Source organism: Bombus vosnesenskii, unplaced genomic scaffold (genome assembly GCF_011952255.1).
Source record: "Bombus vosnesenskii isolate JDL3184/JDL3185 unplaced genomic scaffold, Bvos_JDL3184-5_v1.1 scf7180000013285, whole genome shotgun sequence".
Taxonomy (NCBI): Eukaryota; Metazoa; Arthropoda; class Insecta; order Hymenoptera; family Apidae; genus Bombus; species Bombus vosnesenskii.
Genome location: NW_022882938.1, coordinates 3750001 through 3777553, shown reverse-complemented (window position 1 = coordinate 3777553; position 27553 = coordinate 3750001). Strand labels below are relative to the sequence as shown.

Below are 27553 nucleotides of genomic sequence, written 5' to 3'. Positions count from 1 at the left end.
TTTCTGCCTTCTTTTCTCTACTCTGTTTCTACTTGATCGCGTAGAATCGATTCGTTAATTGAGAAAAATCCAGGGGACGATAGCCGATCGTTTTATAGTTTCATTCCGATTAGGAATTGATAATTATTGGTGAAGATTGATCAAGCAACAATTCAATGATTCCCGAAAGATCGTTCGTCTTTCTTGCGAGGAAGAACGACTTTGAAGGCTTACGAAGGACAGGAGAAAGCTAAGCTGGAAGAGGGAAATTTCTCGAGCATTCGTTGACGAAGATTCAAGAGGATGAGAAGCACCCCGAGGCTCTGCAGCACGATGACGAGCCGCAATTATGTCTCCACTGCCTGCCGACCGTGTAGAGGTCGTCGTGTACAGTAGGCCGCGAAAGTTCCAATTTGTCACAAATTTCTTTGGAAATTATTATTCTACTTTCTTTCCTCTTTAACTCGATCGTTCGTATCAATACTTATCAGTACGTATTTAATGAACGATTAATAAAATTTCGATAAAATATATATTATCTTGTACGTGTTGTCTTGTAAAAGAATCTTGTAAATCCATGAAATAATTCTGGTTGTAAATCTATACATTTTTCTTTATTGAAAAAAGATCTGATAATATATATATGTTTCCTTTATTAGCAATGCCAAAATTTATTTCACACTCCAACCTCTCGATTTCGTCGTCGATCCAGAATACCAACGCGTATGTTTTCCATCATTTACAAAATTGAATTTCCAAATTGTTTATTTGCAACCTTATTTCAAACCTCTGATCCCCATGAGCATGCGCGGAAAAAATTTTTGACCAGATGGTACGTCGAGAACCCGATAATTTACATACCTGTACGCCCCGTAAAATTAAAAAGGATTCCCTCGGTGCAAAATACCATCACGACGTCGTCACTGACCTATAATATTCCAGGCCATATATACCAACAGCCCTACGAATAATTCACAAATTAGTTGCCGATGAAAGGAAAGAAAATTCGATGTTGAAGTTTCGTCGGTTCATTTTTCTTCGCGTGGATCAACAGGTTTGGATCTGGTGCGATATCTCGCCGATGGATCGACGGAATCTCGAACCGGGATCTTTCTATTTGCATCGTTAATACCTCTGTCGAGGATAAATCATTTTTCTTCGACAGAATGCCGCGGAGACCGCGAGTTACGCCGAGCTGTAATGTAACACCTGGCCAGCGGTTTAAGATACGAATCAGCTGTACGCAGGCCCTATAAACGAGCAGTTAACGTCGAATGCGGTTGTTGCCGCGTAACGACCACGGCACGCTAACTGTCCGTCGTTCCTCTAATTTATTTGCCAGTAAGGACACGGAGTAACAAGTCGGTTCTCCGAGAGTCAACGCACTTTTTCAAGTCAAATTCGAATTTCCGATATTACAATTTTCGATATTTCTTGATTAACGCGAACTCGAGCCCTTGAGATGTTAACGCTCGTTCTTTTATTAAAACATGAATTTTTCTCATTGAGAATTTCATTAAAAAAAAAACTTCCAATTCGAATTCCCTTTCGATAGAAATTTCCATTAAAAATCTTTTCAGTTCGAATAATTTCTTTTCTTCTCATCAGTGGTAATGAACTTTATGAATATTTCAAGATATTTAGCAAAAGTTGCATCGTATAGAGATAAATCTGAATGTTTTCCTTTCTGGGAAAAGGACTGCAGGGTGTCCATTATCCTCGGCTCGATCGAGGATGATATATTCCCGAGATCGAGAGATAAATACAGGAAACCTAATGGATTATGAAATACCATAAACTCCGATCGAGCGTTTCTTTCACCATTTCCTTCCTTCGCGTACGCGTCATTAACGTGCATTAGCGTGTTCCAAAATTTCGCAACGGCCCCGAAAGAAACCCGCAATAAAGAAGAGTATACAGATCTTCGCGAACGATCAATAACGCTCCATGTGAAATTAGTTCTAACGTTGACGAGGTGACGCAACTTGTAGCAACCGCTGTACACTCCCGTGTGCTCTGAACTTCTCAGGAGTTCGCTCGAAGGAGAAGGGATCGCGGATGAAACGACCGGCGCTGGGTATAGCGAGAGCGGAAAAAGCGCTAGATGTTTATGCAAGAAGAAAGAGATCATCGGCGAGAGAAGGAGCAAAACAACTTGGATCGAAAAGTAACAGTACAAGGCAGAAGCTTCTTAAGCCGACGAAAGGGGGGAAGATAGCAATTCCAGATATCCAGAAGAAACGTCAAATTAATTAACCGGAGGAAACTTCGATATCCAGTGGATAAACTTCTCGACGATAACCGATGCTCGTTCGCTTCAGCTTGAAAAAGCCACGCTCGTTAGTCATATACACACGTCCGACAAATGAGCTTCTGACCACCTTTCAGCCTGCATCGCAATTAACGAAAACAAAAAGTCGTGGGCACATAGAAACGAGTTGAAAAGAGGCAGGAAGGGTTAGAGGGCCTGAAGGCGAAAGATCGCGGCGAAACTCGGCAAAAGAACCGGAGAAGTTCGGTCCAGAAGGAGCAAAGACAAAAACGAGGCTACACCGGTCACGACGACCAACGTATCAAAGGATAGCCGAGAGACAGACAGACAGAGAGAAAGAGAGAGAGAGAGGGGGGGGGGAGAAAGACTGAACTGAAAACCAGCAGAAAGGAGAGAAAAATAGAGAGAATGGTGGAAGGAGAAAGGAGAGGGGAAATGAAAAAGAAGGGAGATGCAGATATTACGGCGGACCAAGAGAAAGCAGAAACGCGGACACGCATACACACACACAGACATACAAACACATACAGATAGATCACCGACAAGGGAAAGGGAAGGAGAAGCCGAAGGAGCCGGAGGATGGGGTAAAACGGACCCACCGTGAGCCACGTTCCCACGATCTCATGAATGAACTCGCGTGGCTACTCGCCACGTGGTGGGGAGGCTACTCTCCTTCCTTACCCCTGCCCCCACTTCGTCCCTCGTCGACAGGCAACATCGTCCACGGTATCTCGGCTGTCCTCTCCGTGGTTCTCTTTCTACAGGAGGCAAAACCGAGACCTGGACACAACGTGGTAGGGGTAACATCTTCGTGGATCTACGGCCGGGGGTAAGGAACTCGGGGTCATCCTCGAGAAAGGATACGACACGTCGTTCGTTCGAGGAAATTCGAGCAAATTTCTTAATCTTCTACAAATGGATATTTCTGCCGTCCCATTGGCAAGTGAATTATGGATGATCACCATTTGAAATTGTAATAGAACGAATAGGAACTGACAATCGTTCGAAATAGCTCAAATTATTTATAAACAGATGTTTCTTTGCTCGCGAGCGAAAGAATTACGGTTGATTACCGCTTCTGAGCGTAATAGAAGAAATAGGAAACGATAACGATTACAAGCAAGGTGCTTGATAACGATGCAATATAATAATAAAAATAAATAATCCTTATGGCGACGAGTCACAGACGTGACAGGGATTACTGTTCCGATTCGATAAAAGAAGATAGTGTTCATACTTCGATATCGTGTCGTCTAATACAACGTTGCAACAGCTAACGCACGCACAGGTGATTACTAAAGCAAATATAAAGCGCTTGACCGTGTAAACGAAAAGGTTTGGAACACCCGAAAGCAAGAATGTCGTACAGAAGACTAACAATCGTAACGGTACCTTTTTTTACAAGAAAAAGAAAGGATCGTAAGCGTTGAAATATTGGGCAATAGGTTATGTCAGACACGAATACGGCGATGATTTCAGCGGCGACTTTTTTCGAGTCACTTCCGGCGAGACGATTCATTGACGGAGATTTAAATGTCTATGAAAATCCGCAGAAATTACGAACGAACTTCGAAAGTAGCTTTCACTATGTAATAGAACACGGGACGCTGTTTAAACTGGAAAAGGTTCATGTTTATATCGCAAGCAAATCGGCAGAATACTTAGAAGGAAAGAAGAGTACAATAGCTCTATCGTTGAGATCGTACGGAAAAAATAGAACGATGCATGCGATCCTGGATGCGAGTGCATCGATCGATGCATTTACTTGATGCTTTAATTTAGGTGTTCCCTTTACTGTGTTGACCACTACAACCGCTGACGCAATTTATATTAAACGGCGATGCGTCGGGACGGTTGGACGTTGCGCAAGAAACGGAGCAGGTTTCGCGGTAATTGCGCTTTGCAATTGTAAAAAGAGGCGACCACGCGGTAGGGGTAAAGTAATTCCGAGCGATTGGGCCTGACAGCGGCGCCGTATTGAAATTTCCAAGAAATTGCATGCTTTTTACAGTGGACACTTTTACAGTCCCAATAACAAATTCAAGGAAAATAGTCTACTCCCACTGTAGACCATACAATTTCCTGTTAATTAACCCTCCGTGAGCAAACATAATACGAGTACGAGCTAAGTTCCTTTATATCCGATTACATATCGATTTTTATGCACTTATGAGAAATTTCAATACGCAATAGTCCACGGATTATACGTAATATCGAAAAATATTTTCAACTCGGAAAGGGGGAAATAGATCTTTAATTATTTTCTATTTATTTGACACTCGTAAAAATGTAAACTTGTATGAAAATTCATAATCTATTTTTCGCTGTCTGCGGCATAATTTTAATTCAAGAATAAAAATGGCAAGTCGGTCGGATTGGAAATTTTAATTCGAGCAGAACGAAACGTTAATTCGAATCGGGTTGTGCGAAACGTTTTTAACGACATCCGTAACATAATACCAGCCAGAGAAACGCATTAACTTAGCGCGTATCAATCTGAAAATCAGAAATCAAGGCTCGATACCGGGACGAATTAAACCGTTACGGGCTACTAATTGCCGGACCGGGTTTCGTGGCCGTCCACGGAGATAAACTGGCTTGTCGAATCACGTGAGAAAACACGAGAACGAGAAGCCGCTTCGTTTATTAGTTCCTGGTCCACCCTCCGCGGCCTGGCTCTCCGGTTGCCTCCTCGTGAATGAAGCTGAGTCGCGTGGCGCCTCGTGACGTCACAACCTGTTGCTACCTGTTTCTCTCCTTCCTCCTTTATTCCCTTCGTGTATACCTTCCTATCTGCTCCTTATCGACCGCATCTCCCCTCTACCAAGCCACCAAGGCCTGCCTCTTTCTCTCTCGGTTCGTAACTCTTACGTGTTTCGGATTACGGTCATCTCGAAAGACTTTAGGCCTTTAGGAAAGTTTAGTATAACTTGTATCTGAATTAGATTGGAAACAATTTGGTCCACGTATTGAGAATAAGGTGCTAGTTTTCGGAGATTGTAAACGAATATCCGAAGTTAGTTTGAAAATCTTTTTAGATATAGTTTATAGAGTTGTAATCCTTTCGTAAAACTTTTTGACTCAATTCGACGCTCTCCAACATAGAGATTTATCGAAATAGAAAATTTCATTACGAGAAGAACACGGCAACTATCTTCCCCTTTTACATTTTATACGAGTTAGAAGGAATGAAAGAGTGATTTACATATTGTCAGTATCGCTAGAAACAGCGCTACTGTAATGCAACTTTATAGAGCTCTGTTGAATTACGTGTATGTAAATGCTAACAACTCGCTAGTAGCTCGCCAAAGTAACGCAACCTCGAGGATTCCCCGGATTCCGGGCCCAGGAAGATTCCTGTTTTACCCATAGCGGGTTACGTGAACGACAACGACGCCGCCTATGTGGAAGACCTCGAAGTCCCTCTACACGGATCAGGTTAAAAAGCACCGATAGAGGTAGCCACTTTCCGGTTTCGATCGGTGACCTCGACGACACGGTGCAAAATCATTCACACGGATCGGGGGAGCGACAAGCGTATGCATTTTTCACGAGGCTAAACTATCTTTAAATCCCGCTCAATAAGGTGTCGGGCAGTGAGAGAAAGGTTCGTTTCTATCGAACGCCTCCGACCAATGCCCCCGGCAACGTCTATTTAAGGCGAACAGAAACACCGATCGAACCGGTATAATCGAACGAATCGTTAACTCACTCGCTAACGCGTCGCGTGTACTTTTATCAAAGGTATTTACGATTTATCAGGAACGAAATTGATTATTCTGCGAATCGATGGTAACACGTTCGCGATTACGTAATCTGAAAGAATAGCAGTCTTCTTTGTTTTTATAAATTATTAACGATCCTTTATAAACGATCCACGCTGGGACAAAAAGTATCAGGGACAAAAATGGAAGTGGATTTAAACGACGAAGAACGAATCGGAGGGAGAAATTCGCGGCAGAAAAACAGAACGACACTTGAAGAATATATATCCCTCGTCTAAAAATAGACCATCGATGCATCGCATTCTCAGTTCGGAGAATGAGCAGCGGTATAAATCATTGAAACAACAAGCTGTCAGTCACCGATAACCGATTCCAGAGATCGATTCACGACGTTTAACCGAGGCAAGGTAAATTTCTCAATGAATTTACCAAAAATAATCAGCGTTCGCTATCGAGAACAGAGGTGTTAATGAAAGAGGTACTGAAAGGTCCTCGCCAATTCTATTAACATAATACAAGACGAAGATCTATCGCTTTCGTTACTTTTTATCTATTATTCGTTTCCTTCGACGAGAAAAGCATACATACAAACTGAATAACGAATTCACGAATTCAAACTGAGTTTATTAAATACGACCGACGGAAAAATGATAAAATCTATATCATTCCAATTCCCCTTGTTCTACCTCTCTAAAAACAAGAGAAACGTACAATTTCAACTAACCAACTTATCGATGAATCTGTTAACAATGAACGTCCATCATTATCGAACAAACAAGTATCAATGAACGGACACAGGATCGTCTCGACAAATTTCCTTGGCCTAATCCATACTAATAACCTACCATTCTACTCCTACTATTCTTGTCATTCAACAAGAAAAATATATATACATAAGACTGAACGACAACTCGTCTCTATGCACAAGCTTCTGAAGAAGGTCCGTTCTTCAGAGTCCTCGAGGAGCGTTTCAAGCGAGCGCAGGGCAATTTGGAAATCTTGAAATTCCCTCTTCACGAGCGCAGCATCTGTCCACGGGCAAACGAGAGGCCCAGATGAGGGAAAGAACGACGAGGAGAAAAAGAGAAAAAGAAAGAGAGAGAGGGAGGGAGAGAAGAGTTTGTTTGAAACTGTAAATCGTCGTCTCCCGGGATCGAGGACGTGAGAACTGTATCTGCGTCTGGTCTCCGGTAGGTAAGCAAACCGGGCCGAACGAGAGACAGGGACGAGAAGTTGAAGAGGAGAGGAGAGAAAGGGGAGACTCGACCGCACGCACAGCTGCGGTTACGCATTTCGCGCAATGCTTCTTCGCTGTACTCTCTGCAGAAACTCGGGAGAACGGCCCACGCCAACAATCGATTCCCTTCGATGACAAACGAACGTTTCTTTTCAGAAACGACCGTCGAGAGATAGCACTTGTAACCCGTAGCTATAGCTTGAGATGTACGAAAAGGAAGAACAGATAGGACAGGGAAAAGGGACATTGTAACCTATTCACTTGAAACGTCGATCTTTAGGTAACTTATATAACTTCTTTGTTCAGGGGTCTCCTATTGTTTTCCGTGTGGTTTCATTTCTGTTAACAACGGATTGTATCATATTGATATGAATGAGATTAACTTGTCTTTAGTCATTTTTTGTTACATGACCATAGAACGTACGAATTAAGGGCACGAGCTAATTAGTTAAAAATTTCGAAGGATAGCCTACAGGATTTTAATTCGTGCTTCAATTGCCTGACCACGTAGCTACATCATCGCTTTGATGCTTCTATGATGTCGAAATTGGCTGCTACCCGTTCCGCCAAAAGGGTCAGCTCCATTTACAATACCCTTTCTCCTGTTTTATCATGCTACCGATGTAATTACATTTTACGTACCATTATAATCGTTTTATCGTTAACAACGGCATAAAAAAAGAATCTGACAAGAGTTGCACGAAGGTAGAGGATTTAATTATAATGGAAAGGGTTAAAAATAATCGATTGATCGAACAAGCTCGTACGAAGGAGTAACAGGTAGACGCAAGTAGAATGCAAGCGGTGGATAATATACAAAAAAGGCGAGCGACACTGAAGCGTGGGACCGGTCAGCGTGGTCCCATAAGTTCACGTTTCCCTTTCATGATCCTTTCGAGCGTGCACCCTCGTCCAATCGCTCTTCCCCACGATCACGCACATTCTCATGCACTCGTCAGGCTTCGACCGCATTTTTTCTTTTTTTTTCTTTTTCCTTTCAACGTTTTCCCTCCTGTTCTCTCCGTGTCGAATACTCCAACGATCCGATCTCTAATTTTTACCGACAGCCTCGTGGGGAAGCCTTTGACTTTGCGACGATCCCCCGCCAAAATGGAAAACACGAACAACGATACACGGATACAGTGAATTTCTCGGTTTCTCGATTGCTCGAAAACTTCGTCGTCTGTTTCGCGTCAGCGTCAAGAATCGACAAGAAAACAATTCGCAAAGACCAACCACTTCCCCCTGTGGCAAACAAAGTCTTCCAAGACTGCAAGATACACTATGCAGACGACGACGATTCCGCGAATTGCATTTCGAAAACCAAGATATCCTTTCCCACGTGTACGCGTGGAAAAAGCATCGTGTACTGTGGAAAGTACGTGCATTCACAAACGAATATAGAAAATGGGAAAGAATAAAACGAAGGAAGCTGAGCGACGTGAAGAAAGATGAGGGCCGGTACATACCGCCTTTTTCTGCAATGGAATTTTCCGATCTATTGAGCAGCCACATAATTGACCTTTCGATATACTTTTTTCAAATAATGAATCAACAAGTTCAATAACAAGTTCAGAAACATATATTTATACTTGAGCACATCTGTTACTGAACAATCCTAGAACAAATCCAGCAGCAAAATGCCAATGACAGACAAGAACGATACAATTAAGAATCCAGAGACTTAACGGCGATTGTCAAAAACGCTACTAGCTTCAACGCTTCTCAAACAACCTAGTTAATCCTCCACCGCTATTGGAAAATAATATTAAATCTTTAAACTATTCGGAAAGTGACTTGTTCCTTCCTTCTATTTCACGAGACTCGTCTTTTCCTCTCCCAAGAAATCCAACGACATTGTCTCTCGTCGATATACACCACCGATATCGCGCTCGTAGAGAAAAAAGCATGTGTCTACCGTATAAAAGAAAATGTAAAGGATCTGATTCGAAAGTCGTCGCGTTCGAGGATGCCTGGTAAAAACTTCAGCTCGCGCGCTCGTATCTTTCTGTCCCGCCACTTTTAAATAACGCTACTGTACCCTGGCCTACGTGACTAGACTCTCTCCTGTCTGCTTGTGTGCTTGTACACCGATGAATCTTATCAATCACTCGTCGTACAAGGCAGACGAATATTTTTTACCCCTCCCCTTAAATGCTAAATGGCGTTCTTCTGCGACAGGGACACGCGCCATCGCGCAGCCTGTCACCTGACGCAGTTTATAGTGAAATTTTAATCGAAACAGCCCAAGAAATACCTATGGACTGTTAAGTCGACGCCTACATTGTCCGTTTTGCAATGTTTCACGAAGGTGCCTAGAGACTTACAAGTTTCGTAGAAGAGATATTCTACGAGTTAACGATGAACCTCCTGCTGTAGGTACAGATAGGACTGCTAGATTAGATTTATGGCCGAGATTGTTTTATCTTTTTGCCTATGTACCGCGTACGGAATAGCGATGTTTCTAACGGAAAGATACTTGTCCCTGAATTGCCAAATTTTGTGACAAAAAGGCGTTTTCTGCCTGGACGTCTTGGTAACAGAGGTAGGAAATGGAGAAAATAGTGAAACGCTCGTCTTTCTTAGTGGAAAAGAGTGTGAATTTTATTCCGAGTACGACTATAAATAATCGAATAAATACATAACTGATACCTTCCGATGGAATATAACGCAAATTCTATTCTAGATTTGACTCTAAATGGTAGAATAATTTATCGCTTTAGTGGTAAAAAGCGTAAATTCTATTTTAGATACGCTTGTAAATGGTAGAATAATTTATTTTAGCTATTAAGGTTAACGTCACGGAAGAGCTAAAATTGTAGCTGTTGTCTCTAAATCAATTATGTATAGATTTCCCATTTATATTTGGATTTGTTACATTATTTACCATTTCAACTTTTCAATCACCGATCGTTATTTTTCATCCCAATTTATCTAACACGCGAAGCAAATTGAAACCGCATGAAGAAACGTAACAAATTATTTACCAGACTCGATAGCACTAAATTCTTGATCGACCAATTGCACCATCGAATAATCGCACCTCGAATCGTCCACAGGAAACAATGAAAGATTTCACCATTGATTCGAGAAAGGGTCAATCTACGTTACAAAAAGTTGTCCAGGATTTTCAAAAGCGGGGGAGTTGTCGATCGCGGTATCCAATTTGTCATTCCAAGAAGCGATTCTGGGTAGTGAGTGATGGCTGCGTATATATATATATACATATATATGTATATATATATGTATATATAAATATATACACACATATATAAATACACACACACGCACATATATATATATATCCAATTTATTCCGCAGCCAGGTAGCGAGCACCGGATGAGCATGGCTCGACGTCTTACGTGCCCTGTGTGCTACGAAGGGCCTTCTACGACGAAGAAAGAGAGCCAACCACGCTCACTTTCCTCCACGATCATGTGTTACGGTACCGAAGGACAGACCTGTGCCAAGTCTTTCTGCTGCCAACGTATTTTCGCAGAGTTTGCTCGCATCTTTTCACGCAATCCATCGAGTTCCACTCACGAAGATCCCTAGATCAATACCACGAATACTTTGTTGCAGATTCGTATATAGAACATCCGGATGCTGTTGACCAAGGATACGACTCGAACGAGTTCTGCATCGCACGTGGTGCCGCCGATGGAAGAGAAAACCTTCGCTTGCTTTTCCTTTGACACGTGACAGATCTTTACAGCCCATCTCGAGAGAACCGACGAGCTTTCAAGGGCAGCATAAACGGTGTGTTACCTTTATCCGAAACGAGCTTAGGACGAGAGTGGTACAAGTTTATGAGGATTGAGAAGTACCCTTTGTAGGAATTGTATTTTTCCGTTGATCGCAGTTAACGAAGATCGTCCATCGAAATACTCGAAATAGCATAGCAGGGTTAATCTCCACGCAATTTCCATCTACCTTAGCAACTGTACCTCGAATCTAACTTCACCCGACAATGATTACAATCTCGTTCTAGATATATTTCGCTGTTCGGATTATCTTAACGAAACCACAAAAACATTCTCAAGAACACCTGCCTTAGTCGCAAATCTTTATCTCTTTATCTTTTCTATCACCAAACACGAAATCCAGATTAGCGCGATTAGCCGGAGCAATTACCGCTGCGGGTCAGGTTTTGCTCTCAAGAGTAGAGCTGAACCGGACGATTAATTAACTCGAAAGCCGCTGTGCGTCGCGATTGCGATAATTAGAGGAACGAGAGGTGGCCGTCGTGCTCGTGTACGCAATTTTCTTATTACCGTAGTGTCGGTTTTCCAGTCTGGCAAGACTGAACGGGAAGGAAACACGGAAAGAAACAAAATTTCCACGCGTTTGTACGCGTCAATGTCGCCGTGGACAATGGCTATTTGCATAAAACATTCCGGCCGGCAACTGTCATCAGATGTCCTATCAGGTGGCAACGGGGTGAGAAAGGAGATCCGGTAACAATGGCGAACAGAGCGGTTGTTACGACTAAGCCCGAGAAAACTTGCATTATTCAATGGCCTCCTGCGGCCGTCAGGAAAATGTAAACGTCTCCTCGTTCCAACTACGCTCGAATAAAATAATTCCTTTCCCCATCGCAGGAAGGAACCGATCTTTTATTTAATCTTCGGGGACTAAAGACTATACGTTTGTCTCTTTTTGGAAGAAACCCGATATATACAGAGTCAGCCATGAAAGTTTAGTTACGTACGTCCAACTGAAGTCGCATTCTGTTAGAGAATCTACGTTTACGTTTGCGTATTAACACGAAACCAATTTGCTTGGTATATTAACGTATTTCCAAGAGGAATGGGAAAAATGTAGATATTTACTCGAGGAAAGTGTCGAAATGAAATTACGTCAGAAATTAGAGAATCTTTAATTTTATCCATACTACTAGATCGCGTTATTTCCTTTAAATATATGTGTGCAAGTTCGATTAACAGGTCTTTTTCTAAATTTAAGTAGTAAGTACGTAGACTTTGTATCTTAAGCTTACAAATTACACAAATCTATTTATATAGAACTAATTCGAGGCACGTTTCTAACACGGTGGTTTTCATCGAGTTCCTGCAAATATTAAGAAACAGATAAAAACCAGCGTTAATCAGTAACTCGTTACGTGAGTGAGGCTGGCCTTCGCGAGCTGCAATTCGATTTGGAATTCTAAATTTTCCACCAGCCTCGACAGACCAGCGTATCAGCGTTTCGACGGTTTCCATGGGAAAAACGCTACGTCGACGTGTAACTAAAGTAACGTCAACGCTGACGAAGGTTGAATGACTCGTAACGAAACCGTTAATTACTACAACCGCGATGCGTTCGTTACATTCACGTTTGGTTAAACGTTTCTGTTTTACCGATCCTAGTACTTGCTATAACATTTGATAGATGAGACAAATCTCTGCCTAGGTCTTCTCGTCAAAAATATATTCTTCCCAATAGGAAAATCGATTCTTTCCTTAAAAATCCAGCATTTCTTTCATTTTTTAGTGAAAAATCCACTTTCGCTTTCTCTGAGTTTCGACGAATTCGATTCTATCTCGATCGAACTCAGTTCTATTGAAACAAACGAATCTCTTTCGCCGATGTTTCCCCGATCCTCTGGTTTTTCATCGAAGAAAATCGCATTGGCGGAAAGCAAAGCGCGGTGGAATGGAATCACCGTGTTAAAACATTTCCAAGTGATGATTCATGATGATCACGCGAGAACTGGAAAACCGTGGAATCAGTGAAAAATTGTGATCGTGTGCGTAACGAGCGCGAACGTAGAGGAGTAGATAAGTGGGTGGACGACGATCCAGCAGCGGGCCAGAGTGCGTGCGTACACGCGCACGTACACACGCCAGTAAAGGAGAATGGAAGGCGGGGGCGTTCAGTGGGGGGGCCTTAATGAGGATGCTGCTGATTATCCAATTCGTAAATTCTCGCTACATTTTGATCGTGCTCGCCGAGCCGCGAGTAACAAGAATTATTCCATGCTCCGTGCCAACCGATTTCCTCCGACGACGTTCCATCAATTTTTCGTGATTTCCACGTGCCTCGTTTATCTTCACCTACTCGACTGTTTTTTAAAAAATCCCGATTGAAATTACAATTATCACTGAACGTGGATAAACACGACAGAATTAAATTTGGTTTTATTCGTTTTCGATTTGAAGCTATTTATGAACAATATATTTGTACGAACGATGTACATATTTGCCATAATGAAATGAATTTCTTAGAGATTCTGTGGCTGTGGAGTATGAGAAGTTCGATCGATGAATCGTTGAATGTTTCTTTCCTCAGTTGACAAGGTTGATCGATATTTTGGTCGGTTCCTTAAAGGAAAGGGAATGTGTACATAGCGCATATTAACCACTTTGCCGACAGCATTGACGCAATTGCATCGTCGAAGTATTCATTGTCAAGGACGAGTCGAGCTTCTTCCTTTGGTCGCAGACGTTGCATTAAAACAGTACAGATTGTATAATAGAAATATTGGGAACGAGGGCTCGTAACGGGACGGAATTTCGCAAGAGAATACTCCACGGTGGCCTTTGCTCACCTCTAGACACCGATCGAAACGGTTGATAACAACTGGACAGATAACAGATGGACAGAATCGCCGTTTAATATTCAACTATTCCGACAGTGTGTCCTCCGAGCGAACATATCGCATCTGTTAAGGCACTACACTTTCTGCGATTTACTCGTCAATCAACCCTTCGAACGAACGATATTTCGATATATGTACTCCGTATTTCTCGCCTCTATGGGTCACCATATAGAGACTATCCAACCTGTCGTTCGTGGAATTCGTTTTTGTTCGTCACGAGACTCGCGCCGCGTGCGTCGAGCAAATTGTATGCAAATCGACTGGCGATATTTTTAGACTATTATATGCGCTCTTGATCAATTGTCCTGTACCTTTCGAATACAGATACGCAGTTTAATACTCAAAAGCCTCTTCCAAGAATTTTCGTACGAGCACACGCTTCGACCAACGTTATCCGTTTTCTTTTTCATTTCTTTCCCTTTTCTTCGCAGAATATTTCATCTCTTTTTTTCGTGGAAAAAAAGTGCCACGAAAGATACTCTCCTCTCTTTCTCCCTAAGATCGGTCACCCTCTCATTTTTTTTCCTCGCCGCACCGTTTTAAATTTTAAAATAGCGCAACACGCAACGTCGTGCGAGCCGGTCTGCGCGATCTAATCGGACAAGTTATACACGAGTAAGTGCTTATGCAGCTACCGCTCATATTATGCAAGCATCACTCGATGTAAGTGCACCTTTTAGTGTCACAATCCAACAGTTAACAGGACACTACAACCACGCCGTTGGATCGATCGTGTTTCAACAGAGACACAGGTCTGGAATAGCTGATTCCAGAATTCTTTCGACTACCCACATAAACCCTTCCATCTTCGGCCCTCGAGGTGGTAAACAAAATTCCAAGCCATTTTTACATCCTCCCGTAAAACACGAGCGAACCGAGCAAGGATTTTCCGCTGACTCCGCGCGATTCCGATCGACTGCCTGATACTTGAGAAAATAGAATATCCAAATGAATAAAAGAAACTTTATACGTGTGCTCTGCAATCTTTGGAAAATACTATCAATAACATTGTATTCGCGTTCAAAACGACTCAATTCAAGACTTTTGTTGAATTTCATCGATATAGCGTTTGCAACGTGTTCCATAATCAATTGGAAGGCTTAGCGGAAAAGTAAAGCATTTAGAATCATATCATCATATCAAAAACGAGAGAAACAGAAAATTCGTATTTATGTAGAATATATTGTTTTCGATCTCCAAGCGTATGTGAGTGTTCTAACGTTCTAGACCTTATACTATCTATAGTTTCCTCAAATTACAGATTCATTCAGTTTATACTATTTTTCCTTTGAGTTTCAGTGTTATTCTACGTGCGATCTAATAGAAAAAAAACTAGTTAGCAACCTAGCGAATGAAGACGTGAAAAAAAGCAAACAAACTTTCTCAAAATAAAGTACAGCTAATCCCACGCAAAAGGGAAAGGGGAAAATTAGCGATTATGATTACAATTACGTTATTCCCCTGTCCGGAAACCTGTTACGCGTTCGTGGCACATATAACCGCGTGCATTAACTATAAAGATGCCCGATGAATATGCCTGCGAGACTGCGGGAAATTCAACGTTCCCCCACAGGCTACTGAAACGCGCGGTGAATTAACGTCACACAAGGGAGCCTCGAAACGTTCCCTCCCTCTCTTCTCTCCTCCACCGCTCACAATAGGTATCTTGTGGCGCGTTAAAACTACAATGGCCGCGTACATGGCTAATTGAAACATTTGCCTGGACGATTACTAGACCGGCCGGGTAAACACACGCGTGAGCGTGTCATTTTCTCACGCCAACACCCGATACCCCGGGACAAATTGCATAGTTACATAGTATATATCGCGATCGTTCGATCGCTTCGTGTATATAAAACGTGAATAATCGTTCGACCTAGGAGTGAGCTCTTCTACGAAGAAAAAATTATACGTTCGTCAACCCTTTCGCTGATAATATTTCTGCTTCTCAGAGGTCGAATTGATCGACTCTAGATTTTTGTCAATTTTTCAATTTCATCGTGAATTTCAGCATAAATTGGCGATTAACGTTTGATCGTGCGGATACGAAGCATTTATTTTCGTAAGTTTGTTTACGCAAAGAGAGAATAATAACAGTAAATTCTGTGATAAATTAAAAAAAAGCAAAAGAAAAATGGTATTTGTCGCTCTTTCTCTGCTTTTCGATTTATCGAGATGATCAACGTGGTTCTTAAACCATCTCAATTTGCCACTTTCCGATCAGCTTTCGTAAATCTCTAAAGTTTATTTCAATTCCATATTTTATTCGGTGAAATTATATAAAAGTAGAACTAATATTTGTAACACGTTGAATAAGGCGCAGCGAAAGGGTTAAAGCGAGAAACGGAACTGGAAATCACGGGCCCGTTAATGAATCAATACGATATTGGTGACAAATAAAGCGCGAATCGAACACAAAGGCGATGGAAATATGCGATTAACACCCTTGATTAACTCGCGGCCTGTGCTTCTTATAGATCCGCTATCATTAGCAGGAAAAATCTCCGCGATACTTGCTACGTAGTTTAAAAAGGGTCCCTCGATCGTGTATCCCCTCACAAAGAGAAATAACATAGACTTTATCTACCCACGTAGAGTATAAAGAAGCTTCTACTAAATACCAAGAAATATTTTTCAAGTTACCGATCTATGCAACAACATTCTATGGTTATCATCGAAGAACATGTTCCATTAGGTCAGATCCAGAAGATCGTCGATTAAAAATGACTAATTACAAACCTTTTCGTTACGCTATCTGTTATTGAAATTGAAAGTATTTTTGTCAAAAGTAACTAAAGCTCTTCTATCACGTTAATTTCCCAAATACAGATCTGAATCGATCCGCAAGGACAGTTAACCCGGAGCATCGACGAGGTTTAACAAGCAAAAACTCTCATTGATGCTCGACGAACCTAGGATCGTCCAACGGGCCAGGTGATCTCCAGGTACCGTAAGCGTTTCGAACACAGGGAAAAGTCGAATGGAAAAGAAAAACTCACCTAAGGAGCTCTCCGGATCGGACAGGTCGGAGAGAGAGGGCACTTTCCGCATCGAGGTGAACCTGCCGGAGAGGGCAGGCACCAGGCCCTCTTCCTCGGCGTCAGAGGCCAGCTCTTGTTTCATCAACTTTGCCATAACCGTCAACATGCCGCCACCGTCGCTAATGCTGCCGCCTCCCAGATAGCTGCCCACGCCTCTGGCATCGCGCTGAAAGGAGAAGAAAGCAGAGACTTTCTTTTTAATTCGATCTATTGACAGAATGATACATTGTTGCTCCATGTTTGTTAATATCGATTCTGAACGAGAATCAGATTCGTTAGAAAAAAAGCAAAAAGAATAAATTAGTAACGTTCACACTACCATTATTCTTAACATAAGAGAGCGATGTTAGACAATGTTACGAATAGTCTAGTTTCACAATTACGACAGACTAGACATTGCTGTTGGCTTATTTAAATTAAAGACGGTCAGTGTTTAGCTATAATTACAGTGTATACGTATATGTTAATGTAATCAGATGTGTATATAGCGTGTACATTTCAGATGATGCATTGGTTAAAGCGACAGTTGTCGGAACATGACATTCATTCTAACTATTATCTCACGCGTAGCTAATGGACGAATCTTACTTAAAGATCATTGCCTACTGTATGTTCCGTAAGCGACAAATCCACGTAACTCTCACTATCTCCGTACTATGATACTATTACGGTATGACGTACAGATTCGTATCTTCTTGGTACAGTTATCGAAACAAGCCCGAGGAGATTCTAGTATGAAAGAACCAAGCCAAAACAAGGATCTGTGAAACATTAAAGAACGAGAAGTAAAACAGCAGAGACAGAGAAGAGAAGAAACTCGATGAAGAGAGCGATAAGAATCAATGATCGTCGAGGGATGGTGGGTGAAGGAGAGAGAAAGAAGGTCGGGATCGTAGGAAGGTAGGATGAAAGAGTCGCGAGGAGACGGCGTCTCGGTGGAGGCATGAATGGACGGTGAACCTGCTGGAGTTGACGTGCCGGAAGGGGAGAAGAGCGGAAAAAGAGCAACGGTAGGGAGGAGAATGGGCAGAGAACGACAGGAGGTGGAGGGGGCGGATAAAGGAGAGCTCGACGCGGGAGAAAGAAATAAAATCGCTGAATAAGAAACGGGCAACGAGAGAAACGGTACGGGAGGTAGATCGTAAGGCAGAAAAAGATGGAGAAGAAACGAGACGGATGACCGAATGATCGATGAAGATGGAGAAACACGAGGGACAGAGATATGTTGAAAAGAGACCGAAGGGAACGAGAAGGGAAGAGAAACCGCAACGGTTTGATCGAGACGAAATTAAACTTTAGGTGGAAGAAAGATGAATGTACCGACGAGGACGAATTTCATGGGAGATTTCATAGAGTTATTACTCGTTTAAAATACATCGTGCTATATACGCTACGTCGAGAAGAATGTTACGAAAATGTAAAAAATTCAAGCTGACCGAGGATGACCGACAAATTAATATTACAGCGATAGCGGTGGGTGGAAAAAGGGAAAGAAAGAAGGAAAGAGAGAGAGAAAGAGAGAGAGAAGATGCAACAGAGTCGGCGCGCTTGGCGATAGCTACGACCGCTTGACCTTCGTGCGAGGGACTCCAAGTTGAATGAAACGCTGCACAAGAGAGTGACGCAACGGTACGCAATGCAACGACAGCGCTGCGACGCGATGCAACATTCTAACCTCGCCGTACCTACGCTTCTCGTCCCCTCTCCCTATCTGCTCTCTCCTTTTACGCTCTTCTTCTCTCCTCTGTTTCCCTTTACCTCTCTCACGATGCACTCTATCACCAGGTCTCGCCCACCTCGTTGCACTCTCCGCATCTTTCCCCTCTAATTCTTTCCTCTTTTCCCTCCTCCACTGTCGCCGGAGAGCCAGTCCATCAGCCACCCTTCCTCCATCACCAGACGCTCGTCGGTCATAGACGCAGGACCATACCGGTGATGGCACTCCAACCAAGTGCATGGTGCACGCATCAATTCGATAAACTACAGTACATAAATCTCGAATTTACCACGGAAAATATAGGGAACGAGACTTAACTCGGTAAATAACCGCCATCCTGGCGCCACGAGGGTTTTCATGTTGGAGCTTAAGGTGTTTAGATGATAATCAGAGAATCGAGCATCGAGTTACATTTCCTAGGATAATCAGTATTTACATTTGCGAGAAAATATAGATGCCATGAGTATATAATATTTGCATGTATCTACATTATTGATAACTGAACACCAGCGAACATCGAGTATTCAGACTGCTTTTCGCTTCTATCTCCCTACATCGCGTTGCTATCGTTCTAAGTATTCTGTTTTCTAGAGATACAGCTCGCTAGCGCCCACGATACCAACGCTCAATGGAAAGTTTAGAATATGGAAGATTGCATAGGAGTATTACAAGTTCTATGTCTAATAGAGCGAGATTTTCCATGGATGAAAGCGCGAAGTAAGAAAAGTGATCTCGCGTTAATGGGAGAGCCGATTAAATCGTGAATCGAACAACGGCCCCTCTGTCTTACACGATAATTATTTTCCCCCACGTATTGCCTGTACACATACTAACGCAACACGTGTATGCAGAGAAGCGGTCTGCTGGTAATTCTTGTCACGCGTTGCTTGCCGTCTTTCTCCGCCAGTTCATCTATCTGTTTACCTATCTCTTCCTCTTTCATCATCGGCATTCGAACGATACCGAGCCGTGTCGATTCGTTCCACTACGTTAGACCTACGTGACCGTACGTTCAGGCCACTTGCTTCCGAACCAAACTGCCAAGCCCGATCCGTGAGACCAGCCATCGAGATTATTTTAGTATCGTGTAAGCAATAGAACATACGAGTCTCGATAAAGCTATCATTTTGATTTACATCTTCATCATCTTTTCCTCTTATGTATTTTTTATCCTATTAACCGTGTCATCCTTTCGTCAATCACGAAATTTAGAGTTAAAAAAATCAAATTAATCTCAGACAGTTTGATTTTAATTCTTTCCAATGCACATGTGATGTGCATTTGTTTTCGAAAGAAACGAAAGTTTGACGAACAATAAACGAAGAGATTAATGCCACGGATTAACAGATTAAAGTGAAACAGTAATGATTAAACTACGGATGTTTATACGTTTACGAGACATTACACAATGCGAATAATACGACAAAGTACCTATACAAAATATTTGCAATGTAACAGCTACGATAGATCTTAATTTAAATGTTTACAACGAAAGATGAACATCGTTTATAATTTGCACAAGCAGCAGTCTAGAAACGATAAGTCCAAGGTTTTCCGTATCTTTTCCTCGTACATTTATGTTCAACGAGGTTGGACGAGAAGAAAACGCGGATAAGAACGGAACATCGTCTACGCGAATTCACTTACCGCGATCGATGAGTGCGCATTGTACTCGCGCCTAGATAAATTAATCGTCGTACGAATTGCGAACGATACAATTCGCAATTATTTCTCGGAAATCGGCGTCGTCTATCCCCGAGCCAAAACGTCACGGTATACAGCTCCCACTCCTTTATTCTTTACAATTAACGCAACGAGTATTCATCACCGTTGAAACATTCGGGCGAGCCATCTATTTCTTTTCTAAGAAGAAAGAAAACGAACACTCATTTCCATTTTAGATAATGTCCCCTCCCTACAAAACATTAACTTCCACGAATTCCCCAAAACCCTAACAGATAACTTTATCGTTTTATTGGAAGAATACGCGTTGCCTCGGTGTGTACGGTTATCATTTTATAGCACAGTTTATATTTATTTTATAGCACGATTCCCTGAACCAGTCGGATCGTAGAGCACGATCGGAGCGGTAGGAAAGGGAATATCCTCGTGTAAAAGCGTTAAGCTTCCATCTTCGTGCACAAAGTCCGCACCTTTGGGCAGCACGACGACCTGGTTCGTACAAGAAACTCGGCATTATACTCCATCTGAACGGACTCGAACCGTTCTCTGAATGAGTGAGTAACAGAGTCTACGAAGAAGGGGGACAGAGAGGAATCGTCGAAAGAGAAGCGAACAGACGAAGAGGGAGCCGGCTAAGAGACTGTGTTCTCTGACTGACCGAGAGGACCAACGGCGAAAGCCAAGAGAGAGAAGATCGTCGAATACGCCCTTGAAAGGAAGAAACGAAAAGGAGCTATTAGCACGTTTCACGTCTACCACGATCGCCAGCTATTTTTACCCCCCATTTGCTTCTACGTTTCTTTCTTTTCTCTTCGCGCTCCTTCATCGTGTGGTAACATATTATTCTGAAACGTTTCGGCATGGAAATTTAGTCGGAGAGTTATGTTTCTTGAATCTTTGCCATTAGTTTGGGAATCGGGCTACAGCTGAGGTTGCATTCGTAGAGCAAATGTTGCAACCGAACTTCGTTCTCCGAGCAAAGATCGGCAATATTTCTTTCTCCCGATTCGAATCAAAGATATCGATATCGAAACGCTAATAGAAATGAGATTCCATTTATATCTAATAACGATAGAAATCGAAGCAACAATTTGTGGCTGATTTTTAGCGCTAATGAAATTATTGAATATTTAATTCCACGTTTCATTCGCTTAATTGGATTCGGACGGCAGTTCAGTTAATTGGCCAGTAACTAAAATTTCATCCCAATAAGTAGAGTTCTATCGTGACTTCGAAGAATACTAGAAAGATCGTTCTAACCAATTGGCTTCAGAGCGAGCCAAGAAGCCAAGGAAAAAAGACAGACGACCCAAGAGAAATATCGAACGAGTTCACCGAGCAATAGGCAAGATTGTTTCAACCAACGTGCGAGCAAAAATAGACGTCGAACCGCGTTCCCAGTAATGGTCCTTTCAGACATGTAAATCTATTCGAGCCACGCAGCAGCAGGAGCAAAAACGGTCGAAAATATTTTTCCAAGATCGAATCGTGGCTCGGCCACTTGGAGACTCGTCTAAAAACCATTGCATCTTTAAACATTCAACGTCCAATTCAATGAAACCTGCAAGTCGCATCTTGATTCGATTATCTCGATCGCACGAAATAGAAACTAGTATGTATTTCGAACGCAGAGAATCCGTTCAACGTCGAGATTTCAGTCGGTTCACGACGATGCATAGTGAAACATTCGTCGGTTCCTTAACGAACGATATCGACAACTGGAGACGCGTGTCAAATGAAAAATGAACGGACGAGACGTTCGGCTGTTCATGTTTAACGCGAGCAATTCCATTAATTGACAGCGTGATTATAGATTAAAGACAAAGTAATATAATTAGCAGATAAATGCAACAGCAGCTGCGAAGTAATCGAGAAGGTCGAGACACTGAATGGAAATATGTCTTAAATATTTCAAAAGAATCTCTGATCAAGTCGCGAGAATGATTCTTTCGCTCGCAAAGTCTTTCAACGATCTTCCAATTGATCCAAAGCCAATACGAAGATAGTCAAGCGCTGGTAGAATACAGTAGTTACGAAATTGAGCGCATTTCAATGGTCAGACATACCGTCAATGAACGTAATATCAATGTTTTCTGAGACCGAATGTCGCCTGATTGCACGCACGTGGACTACGATAAGATAAGGCCTCGCGAGGAAGCGTTCAACATTACCATTTTCGATCCAAGATAGTCGATAAACCGGTCAAACGTTAAACTCGCTAATTCCAGCCTATCTCTTCGTCGATATCGTCAATGGACAATTGCGAAACGTAATTATATAAACAGGATATTCGCTAATGGACACGAATTTCAAAGCGTAACTAAATCAGGTTAAAAAAAGGGGTATTACTATTCTGTTTTATAGTGTCTTATAGATGTAATCGGGGAAACGAATCGATCGAGTAGTATTACGAGGGAATAGGGTCTCGATAGGCCCGAGTAAGTATCATCAATGAACCGAGAACGAGAGAAAAACGTCGATGAACACGTAACGTCCGCCATTCATCGTCCCATTCGCTATTTATACGCAGCTTCTATTTATCAGGGATGAATGACAGAAGACACGCACGATTAAAAACTTTTCCGCTACATCGACCTGGTTGCCGTAGCTAGCGACGTAAATATGCACCGAGCATGGATTTTATTACCCCTCGTTAAAAGCCGAAAGGTTAGCCTCGTATATTTAGAAGTTCGTGAATAATCGTGAACCTCTTTCTCTCTCTCTCTCTCTCTCTCTCTCTTTCTCTCTCTGAGATCGATCGCAAGCAAATCTATCTAGCGAGATGAATACTCTTTCATATCGGCTTCGTCGAGTTCCTTGAACGTTAGTTTCATTAGAAACTAGAAAACGTGAAATAAGAAAAATGAAGGGACTTCAGCGAGGAGGAAGATCGTTTCAAAGTTCAGAGCGATACAAGCGACTTAACTTAAAATTTCAATACTTAAAAAGAGACTATGTATAACAATAAAGGTATAATAATTCGCTTTACGTATGTTTCAAATATTGAATCTTAATTACGTTGCTTCTGTATTATCCTTAACGCCACAGATCTTCTTTTCCTAATACTATAGATGATATTAGAATCTTGGACCGACGTAGCGTGATTTGAAAGAAAAGGAATCGTGGGAGATTCGAGTCGATCCTCCGAATGCGAGCGGGGGATCGTTTTTCGACGAGTTCCGCGGAGGACTTCCGGCAGAGAAGCGGCCAAGTGGCCAGTTCCTGCGCTGACAACAGCTGTCCTGCTTTCCTCTTATTAAATATTCATCGACAGATGGCCTCGGAACGAAACACTGGATAACTGTGAAATTTGACAGTGCAAAGATTACGTGATGCAATTCGTAAATATTTGCAAAGGAAACAGGATGATTGTAGACTGTAAATGTCAAGTGGACAACGCGATGTTCCAGGGTATCATGAATCGAGAAAGGCGCTTCTTCAACGTTCTCTTCGAATAACTGTAATAACCAGGAGCAAGAAGAAAATATCCTTTGACATATTTCCTCTCAAAAAAATCGAGAAAACCAATGGTTGGCTCGTCCGATCTATCAAGACCAGTATTGTCAGGGGAAAACAGGTATAATCAGTATGCAGCGGGAAGCTAGGAAAGGAAACGGATGCACCACGCCCAAATCGTTTAATCCTGAATCGATGGCGAGCGAATGGGCACGATTGCAAACGGCTAATTGTTCTAGACAGGCTCTTATCATCAATCTGGTTCAAATTCCCCTATATTACTTCCTCTCTTCCACTACTATTCGTCATTTGAATAACCAAAGATATAATCAATGCTCAAAATAGAGTACGTGTCCCCTATCAAACTTTCAACGTTTCCCTCTAGAAAAAGAACCTACCTTCTGTCAAGAAAACGTGACCCACGCATCTCCAAAATAGTCTTTCATAGAAGCAAGAACTCTTGCGAGAAACCTCTGAACGAAACGAAACTGAATCATCGCGCTTCTAAAAGTCATTCTAAAAATTCAATTTCAATCTTGGACGGTGAGTTGCAGTAAAGCTTCTACGTATGACAGAGGGTTCCCTCCTAACGCATGCATCGCCACGAGATGTCCGTTAGATTGTATAACGACGTTGCTCTCCTCCGTCAACCCTCGGCTCGTTAATGAAAAGAAGCAAAGTCGACAGAGAGAGAGGAGGGGAGGGGAGTGGAGCAGAGGCGAAGAGAGGACAACGATGCACCGGGCGCGAGAGAGCGTGTGACGTAGGTGAGGCAACGGTGCATGCGACTAGAACGAACGGCGCATGCAGAAGGTCTGGCTACATGATGCGAGAAGGGATGCTATTTCTGGCGACTTAGATTTCTCCTTTCTCCTCCCCCGAGCACCGGCAGCCGTGCACGCGTTTCTTCCCGCCTGTCCCTACATCCCGTTCCTCTTAACTAACTCACCGACTTTCCCGTCTCTTCCACGTCCCTTTCGCTTTCGAAGGATTACTACTCCTCCTTCCTGCTGCTACCTCCTTTTTGCTTCTTCCTCCCTTCGAGCTAACCCGTTTACGATTCCTACGGGATGATTTCTTTCGACGAATGACACTGCGGAGATGGAGTAGATCTTTATTAATTTGTCAAAGTCCATCGATCTTAGTCGTAGAACAATACATCGTCGTAATACGTACGTCGCGAAAATAGACTTTCCACTTTAAAATATTACACAATCTTGAAACGTAAAAGACGAACGTATCTACGTGTTATCCACCATATTGGGTTTGTATCGAGGAACAAGTCGGTTGCTCAAACTCGAAGCAAAAGTGCGTAAACTGGCAGTAAAGTCGACCTGATCCGAGCAGTCGGAACAGATGGGGGCCAGCAGACGCTAAACAAGGCGAAACCAGACGAAGAAACGGCGAGAAGACGCCTTCTTCGAGCACCAGCGGACCGAGACAACGACCAAGGAAGAGGTGAGAGAAGAGAACGAGACTTACACGCGGTTCGATTAACTGCCTAACGAAACTTAAAATGCAACGTGAAATCGCCTGAACATCCATTACACGACCGTATACATAGCTATTCGTTTAATTCGAAACTTGTATAAACCCATTACACGATGGTCATTTACATAGTCTTCCAACCGAGCTATCAATTAAACATCACGCCTTACATAAGCGCGCACGCTATCCAAGATTTCGTGTCTGCCCCGACAGAGGAGCCCGAAGGAATATAAAACAAAGGGGAAATAGTAGGAGGAAGAACAAGGAGGGAGCACACGGCAAAAGAAAGAAGAGAGCGATCGAACAGGCGAGGACAAAGAGAGACCGATGATCAGGGCGCAACCGAGTGAAACGAGGAGGAAGAACAGGACAGAGAGAAGCACGCAAGCACGCAGAACGGAGAAAGAAGGATCAAGAGTAAAGGAGAACGCGTTAGAAGTGTTAGACGGTGACCACGTGAGGTCAGGGAGGAATGGAAGGGCGAGAGGGGATGAGAAACGATCGTTGGCTCTACGTTCATTCATGAAACGAAGGCGGAGAGCAGCTACGGAACGAATTGTTACTGGCACTCGTACAATCGCAAGCTCTGCCAACGGAGTTGCCAACGTCAACTATCACCGCGAAAATAGAGCAGGATTCGCCTATTTCGGACGGTCCTCTTCTCTCTCCTTCTCTATCTTCTATTTAATAGAAACTATCGCGTTTCCTGTACGATAATGCCCCTAACGAGCCATCACAGTTAATTAATAATTTGCAAAACGATGCAGCATACTTGTCCGATGTTGGAAAATTTCCGCTGCTCCCTGGTGGTTTTAGTAGGATTGTCTTTTCGAATGAAATATTCGAGAAGTTTGCCAAAAAAAATCGTCGATCGTGGTTAGGCTGTTCTTTAAGTAAACGTATTTAGTTACAATCTAAAAAGTTCAAAGCCATCCGTCAATCTGTCCACCGAACGTAGCAATTCCTCGAATATCACGTTGAGAATAGCTAGCTCTTCTTAACTATGCATAAACAATTTACATTCTTTTTCACGAGACTAATAACAACTATAGGTAGATGGTTCGATATAACAGAAACATTCGAAGCAGCTTCTGGCATTCCATTATCTTTTACAATTTTTACATTCCTTTCTATTTTTGCGCAAACCGTAGTTTTCATCCTGAGAATAAAACGAAAGGAAAACGATCGCAAGTTCGAAGTGTCGCATCGATGACAATTACACAATGGAAATGGCTGGCAGCGCGAGCGGCGACATTAAAAGGAAGTTCCGAAAATAACGCCGCGACGCGATCACGCGGCTGCAGAATCCCAGATCAAAACAGAGATCAAACCTCTCACATTTCGAAATTGCGCGCCGTTTCAGATTTAGACCGGGTGTAATTAAGCGTCACCTGTGGATCGTGTGAGGTTAAAAGCGTCGATCGTCTTCCTTCCGTCTTTGCTCCGCTCGAGTGAACGATCAAAGAGTATCACTGACCTTGATGGATCTGTGATCGATCGGGTAACCTTTCCTGGTACCAGGACTCTCCTCGTAGAAGTCCTGTTCCTCCTCCCCGTAGTCGTACAGGGATTCCATATCCATATTGGCTGCAAAAAGATTGTATTTTAGCAAAGAATATCAAAATCAACGTATTTTAACTCCTTGCCTTATACAATATCCTATTATACTCGCGATTACAACAAGTATTAACAAAGTTTTCATTTTATTATATTATATATTTATTATATATATTTTATTAAAATTTCATTCCAACTTCATTTTTAATTCATAAGATCGAAGATTAAAAATGTCGTAAAACAAGGAGTTAAAGGCTTTTATAGTTATTCCATTCTATAAGTTGGTTTCTGCACAACATATAGCGTACGAATAAATTTGCTCGTTCCTTCACGAAGGAACGATCGCTTGGCGTGCAAAGGGCGTTTTGTTCGAATCACCGCGTGTAAATTCGATATTTAGGCGGTGGCTGCACGTGAAAAGCATAAGTCGCGCTTTGGACGCTTAATAGCGGTCGCAACTCGCCTTAAAAACAGACATTCCCCGTGCAACGAACGCTCGCACGCGCCTCTTGAACGCGGCCTGGAGATGCTAAATCACCGTTCCTTTTTATTTGCAACCTGCACAGTAAATTCTCTTCCACATGACGTACCTACTCTTCCACCCGAGTCTTCCTTTTACCACGCTGGTTGCTCTAAAACGCGAGAAATCATCATGCCTGTTGCTCGCGACCAAACGAATACCACGATTCGACTTCGCTCTCCAGCTTTTCGTCTTTGTTAGAAAATTATTTTCCATAATTTCTAAAAGACTCGAATACCAAAGAAAAGAGTCAAAGCTACAGTTAGAATACAGAATA

The 27553-nt window shown here is 42.5% G+C and overlaps 1 protein-coding gene across 5 annotated transcripts in view; it reads right to left on the bottom strand.

Moving 5' to 3' along the window:
- Positions 1-27553, bottom strand: part of LOC117232286 (ETS-like protein pointed) — a 145331-nt gene that overhangs the window by 112524 nt on the left and 5254 nt on the right. For 2 of the 5 annotated variants that reach the window (XM_033491592.1, XM_033491598.1), the window contains exons 2-3: positions 26677-26786; positions 16814-17021 (exon numbers count right to left, since the gene is read on the bottom strand). In XM_033491592.1, coding sequence (XP_033347483.1) covers positions 16814-17021; positions 26677-26781 — 313 coding nt within the window. In that variant the 5' untranslated portion in view covers positions 26782-26786. Of the gene's footprint in view, positions 1-16813; positions 17022-18613; positions 18686-26590; positions 26787-27553 lie in introns of those variants that run through there. The other 3 variants (XM_033491594.1, XM_033491593.1, XM_033491596.1) reach the window with 3 other exon arrangements.